General features: G+C 46.8%; 1 protein-coding gene across 1 annotated transcript in view; it reads right to left on the reverse strand.

Moving 5' to 3' along the window:
• Positions 1–6244, reverse strand: part of HSPD1 (heat shock protein family D (Hsp60) member 1) — a 13737-nt gene extending 7493 nt beyond the window's left edge. Inside the window, exons 1-4 of the mRNA XM_066616706.1 lie at positions 6115–6244; positions 4338–4513; positions 3079–3331; positions 813–895 (exon numbers count right to left, since the gene is read on the reverse strand). Coding sequence (XP_066472803.1) covers positions 813–895; positions 3079–3331; positions 4338–4511 — 510 coding nt within the window. The 5' untranslated portion in view covers positions 4512–4513; positions 6115–6244. The remainder of the gene's footprint in view (positions 1–812; positions 896–3078; positions 3332–4337; positions 4514–6114) is intronic.
• Between the last annotated feature and the right edge of the window lie 144 nt (positions 6245–6388).

The following is a 6388-nucleotide window of genomic DNA, read 5'->3' on the forward strand; positions in this document are numbered from 1 at the left end:
AAAAGGTCTCCAACTATCTTGATATGTTCTACAGGTATAACCTAATTATTCACGGATTTTTCCCCTGAAGTTTTATCTCAACACAATGAGAAGGATTCTTTAAATCCATCAATCGTTCTCTCTTCAGGCACTCAGAACAACTTCACTCCAACACAAGTTACTCCTCCCTTCCCCCTGAGCACATGAAACAGATAGTGAGGCCTTTCTAAATGCCTGGACACTGACTGATAGATTGTCTGCTTCATGACTCTCTCTTAGATCACAAAGGTCAGCAAGGCTGTTTTTTAAATCACCTAGCAAAGGGACATTGTCCTTTAAATGGTTTTGCTTTAATGAAATTCTTGCCATCTATGTGAGGAAACAGAGACTCAACCTGTGTTATTATTATAATACTTCTTTTTAACAAGAAAGTTCAAAGTGGTCTACAGATAAAATCAAATAACTAAATGGCTCCCAGTCCCTAAAGAGCTCACTAAAAAGATGCAGAAAGACACCAGCAAACAGTGACTACAAAAGAGGATGATGGTGGTGGCAGCCCCTCCCCCTCCGGCCTCCCTACAGCCTCAAGCCTCCTCTCCGCCCTTTCCATTCCTCTCCTCACTGTCAATCCCTCCCCCCCCCCCCCGTGGTGGCCAATGGCTGTGCTCACCCCCTTCCCACGCCTCTCGCTAGTGACTGGACAGCTGGAATGAAGAAGGGGACAGCTGCTCTCGTCCTGCTAAATATAAGAGGAGTACTACTCTTCCCTTCTGCTCTCCTTGTTATACAAAGAAGTTAGGGAAGGCAAATATTTAAGAGGCAGTTTGCATCACCTGAGCAATTTCTTCTGGAGTTGTTACTGGTTTGGATAATTTCTTCAATTCAGTAATTACAGCATCCACAGCTAGCATTACCCCTAAGGGAAAACAGTACAACCATGTAACAGCAAACAAACATTAACACTGATCAAGCTTCAAGTAATAAGAAAAGGCTACCAGTTTTAAATTACAGTTGGGCCTCACTATCAGTGGAAATTTGTTCCCATATCCCCTGCAGATACTGAAACCTGCAGTTAAGCAAATCCACAGGTCAGTCTAATATGACCTCCAGATGCAACTGCAGGTGTCTGAGGCCCAGAGTGGTCACATGTGGCTTTTGCGGGCCTCAGAAAGGCCTCCCTAAATGCCAGAGATGCCAGAAAGGTACTTCTGCTTTTTGTAAAAACTGAAATGCCTTTCTGACACCTCTGGAGACCTTTCTGAGGCCTGCAGAGGCCATGCATGGCTTCTCTGGGCTTCAGAAAGCCTCCCGGATTACTGGAGAACACTTCTGGTAGAGTCAGAGCTCAGATCTGACACTCCAACTCAGGTTTGGGACATGTAAATAAACAAGTCATATTCGTAATGCATAATAATATCTTAACAAGTACTGTGCAAAGTAGATCAGAAACGCTCTACAATGACGTAGCACTACGTTTACCCGAGACACAAATACAACACTATACTAGATACTGCAAATCACTAGGTACAATCTTCCCTACTATTTGCATGTCTACTAAACAGATTTTTATTTACACGTACCGCAAGTATTGCACCCATGCCTCTTTATATCCAAGATTTTCAATATGTGGTCTGGAAAGCGGCCGTATGGGACTCACTTCTTGATGTGAAGTGCATCCCCATGCTCAGTTTCTTAATGGTTTTCAAGGCACGTGCTTTGTGTGTTCCCTTTTATCTGTTTTTGTGCAGCATCAGTAGCATGCAATAGTCTCCCTGACCACCACCATGTTCTCCTGCTTCTCACTTTGCATCCTCTGCCTAATACTACTGCTTTATTGATACAGGCGGAAAAATAAACACTTGATTTCTGCTATATAACATTACAGTGGGCCCTCATCTTCTGGATGCCAAGACTACAGAGGGAGGGACACAACCAAAAGTCACATCCGGTTCACAATGACAACTTCCAGTTGTGTCTGGCAGTTTTCTGAGCTGCAGGAAGGCCACATGTGACATCTGGATGGCCAGGCATTGCTCCCAGGTTAATTTATTGCAACACTGCACCACCTGATGCATTTCAGTTCCCAGGGTTCCTGGAACAGATCCCCTGCAGATACAGAGAGCCTGCTGTATTACTTACCATGCCAAACAACTTTTTCCTTATGGTATTAGCCAATCTGGGTGATTTTCAGTGAATATGAAATTGCTTTAGAATGAGTTAGATTTCTCCCATTGTGCTCAATAATTGTACTGGATTTTTGCTATAAGGGCCATTTTCAGGAACCAATCAAGAATGGATCATGACAGAAAAGTATACTGTAATTGCTGCCAGTCCCGTCCCGCCCCCCGCCACTACCCATGTTAAGATCAGATGAGAGTATATATCTCATCGACCATGGTACCACTATATTTTACAAACACCATCGTGGTACATTGGTTATACTCAAGATTCTTTATTAAAAGTACAGAAGGCCAGCAAAAAGAGCCACTCACACAGCTGCTACATGCAGAACAGTGCTGCACTAGGACAGTAAGATGTAACTGGGCATTTTACACTGTTTGGAGAGAATGCTACACACCCTATTCAATATTCAATTCAATATTCAAATTCAATACAAGTGGCTATCCATTGAGGCACCTTATTCTTTAGTACAGCTATGCAAATTGCTACTAAAGACTAAGAACAGTCAATTACTATACTGTCAGTATACAAATGTATGGATATGCATACAAATCTTAAGTGCCTTGATTCTGCGCGCGCGCACACGTATTCTGAGGTTATCATACGTAAATTGCTTTATCTTTTTGCAGAAGACCAACAATCAGGAAATATAATGATCAATACACAATGCACAAGGCTGCAATAACTTATTGCACAATAAGTTGCACAATATACTGACCAAGATGCCCAGGAAGAATAGTGCTATATTACAACATATCAAAATAAGCAGACACCCCAATCCTCCCTTCGTATAAGGAAAAACCTGATGCCATGCTGCTTGCCTCCTGAGTGTTAGAGAAATCAACAGGAAAAAACTGGTAACATTCCCAGAACTGAGTGCTGTAACCCCAAGTGGAAAACATGAGCCAACATCATTACCTCTCCTGATTTCCACTGGGTTTGCTCCTTTACTGATCTTTTCAAACCCTTCTTTGGCAATTGATCGTGCCAGTACTGTTGCAGTTGTAGTACCATCTCCTGCTTCTTCATTGGTATTATTGGCTACATCTTGAACTAACTTGGCTCCAATGTTCTTGTATTTGTCCTTCAAGTCAATTGCCTTGGCCACTGTCACACCATCTTTTGTCACCTTAGGGCTTCCCCAACTCTGTTCAATAATTACCGTTCTCCCCTGTAACAAAACACAGCCATAAAGTTGAACATCAGCTTTCAATGCTTATGTACAAGCCGACTCTTGTTCAAATCCTATTGCCTGCTGATGTTCACAATTAATTTTTTAATATTAATGTAACACAATTTTTGTGCCTGAGAAAGTTATTTCACTGGCAGCTAACCCATTAGTTAGCAGAATACGACTACTGATCAAAAGGAATGTCAGAGAACAGTAAAATTTACACGCCCTCTTAACACAAGATTGCACTAGCTAACTAACTGTTTAATTTCAGTTAAACAATTACCGAGGGAGGAACTTCCAATCCCCTGCTCAAATTGCCCTCTCTTTTCTTCCTCTCCCAGCCAATACTGCTGTACTTCTCCCTTTACATCGCAACAGGAGACCAAGCATAAAGAGAGACTCCTCACTGGTTTGACCCTTGGACCAAGGTGCCCAGGAGAAATGCTAGTGAAGACCACATGGGGCTGTGCACATTTCTTACTCTTTTGCCAACAGCCCTTAAGCTAGGAGGACAGAGCATCACGTATATCAATTTATATGAGAAGAGCAGGCCTGGCCATCTAAAGCTTTATTTGCCAGCCTAATTGGTTGGCTTTAATTGGTTACTTAATGGGGGGGGGGTGGAGGAGAAAGTGGGAGGAATAAGTCCAACAACAAATGGGGAAAAAGCATTAAGGTATGCATCCCACATAATTTTCCTCATTGGCCTGCTCAGAGTATTCTAAGTCAACAAAGATAAGTATGCAAGTGCCAAATTATGACTAAGATTTTTCACTAGATTACTGCATAATTTAGCTAAAGTACAATGCTTTTAATCAGTTATTTCAACAGGAGGAATTTAAGCATACACTCAAGTCTTCTGTTGAAAAAAATCTATGGGACTTAAATGCTCTCAACTTTGACTGCATTATATCTCAAACAGCTAGAGAATTTAGATTTGGCTCAAGCTTCCAACACAATACAAATAAGTTTTCAAATAATTCAAGCAAAATCATTGCGATACCTTTGGTCCCATGGTGACAGCTACAGCATCAGCCAGAAGATCCACCCCCTGGAGCATAAGGGCTCTAGCATCTGCTCCAAATTTGACATCTTTTGCATAGGCTCTTGTAAGGTGTGGAGCCAGTGCCCTGGACACTGGCCTCATCTGACGCAGCACTGTTGGTAAACGAAGCATTCCTATAAACAGACAAAAATAAAGTGTTTTAAAATCTCAGTGCTAACACAACTAGAAATGTACTAATTGTGAAGCGTGTGAACCAAGTCTGTAACTGACCTTTCGTAAGCTGCAAAAACTGCCTGAAATAACTCAAATAGAAAACTCAAGTTTTTAAAAATGGCATTATGGGCACTACGTGCAACTGAACCTGCCCAAATGTCAAAAAAGAGGGAAGCAGCTAGAATCCTGTGAACTAACACAGCAAGTTATTCTGTTCCACCATTACCACAGCATGGATATTTGCTGGCAGACAGCTTAAAGGGTTAGGATTAAAAAGATGTTAGCTCACCATTCGTTATTTCTTCTTTAAAGCAGCCCTGCAGGAAGAACAGCTACTAACTAAGGGTATACGAAGTCAGCAGCTACACCGTTGATTTCCATATGTATTTATACTTACAATACATATATACATATCCTGAGAAATCAAATGACATTTTGTGTTCTGAAAATTCATTTAGAGAGAAAGAGAAGTAGCACTGCTAAGTCACGGCTGGTGGAGCATGCCATTAACTCATCCACCTCTAAGCTGAGCACATTCACCGGCCCTGGGGTGGGAGAGTCTAAGACAACTCTGGAGGCCCTGCAGGTACACAAATGTCCAATGCGGGATGCTTCAGTATGCAGCGAATTAAAACGAAGAGGATCAGAAGAACAGAGATTTTTTGGCGCACAGAAAAGGAGGGAAAGAGCTGGCAGGTGAGCCAAGCCTGCCCTTAGGCCTTCACACGTGCTCTATTCACCATCAGGTCCGCACACAAGGTCAGAAGAGCCGCGTCTCCCCCTACTGCCCGGTTAGCGTCACTGCAAGGAAGGCAAACTTCTTCCCACCGAAGTGAGACCGCCAGAGACGAGAGAGGCCCGTCTTCGCACGCAGAGGCAGCAGACCGACCCCAGCAGCGGTTCCCAAGGGCAGCAGCTGCTGCAGGGACCAGCAGCTGGAGGGCAGAAGCCCCGGGCTGGAGCACGTGTGCGGGGGGAGCCCCAGCAGAGGCGAAGCAATTGGTGGCGCCTTCCCCAGTCGAGTTCGCTGCCGCAAGCGCCTGCGAGGCCCGAAGCCCCTCCGCCGAAGCGAGAGCGCCCACCCGTTCCCAAGGGGCGGAGCAGAGTATGCCCCAAGGAACGCGGGGCCAGCCGCAGGCCTCGCGCGCACGCGGGCTGCTGCTGCGGTGGCGGCGGCCGGAGCCATAGCCCGCGGCTGCAGGCGCACACGGATGCACGACGGCACCCCCCGGCCCCGAGCACGCTTCGCCACGCAGAGAAGCTGCAAGGGGGTCTTCAGTAGTCACGTGCGCTGGAAACGCAGCTCGGCCACCCAGGACGGAGTCCCAACACACACAGCCCTGCACTCACTCACACCGCTCAACACACACACAGTACCCACACCGCACACCCAACACACCGCACTCACACAGCACACCCTCTGCACCACCACACGCTCCGCACTAGGCTCCTGGCTGGCGAGCCCTGCAGTCGACGTGCGCAGAGCGCCCCTTCCCGGACTGAACCCCCTGCCGGGCGGGGGCAACACCGCTCTGCGAGGCCCCGGGCACCCCCGACTCACTTGGCGACGGGCGGGAGAGGCGAGCGGCGCTCAAGCAGTGCCGACAGAAGCAGGCGGACTCCGCGAAGCCTCACGCACGCACGGCTGCGAGCAGCGCGGTCACTCCCCGCCCCGCCTCCTCCACCCCACGTGAGAGGCTGGCGCGCGGAAGGGGGCCCCGGAACCAGCATGGCCGCATAATCCCCCGGCGTGGCTCTCGCACCCAGCCGTTGGGAGGTGGGCGGGGCTTAGAGTCCACTCGCTGAGGTCCCCCCAACCGCCGTCACAGCGCATG

The sequence above is a fragment of the Tiliqua scincoides genome, chromosome 1, assembly GCF_035046505.1.
Source record: "Tiliqua scincoides isolate rTilSci1 chromosome 1, rTilSci1.hap2, whole genome shotgun sequence".
NCBI classification, from domain to species: Eukaryota; Metazoa; Chordata; class Lepidosauria; order Squamata; family Scincidae; genus Tiliqua; species Tiliqua scincoides.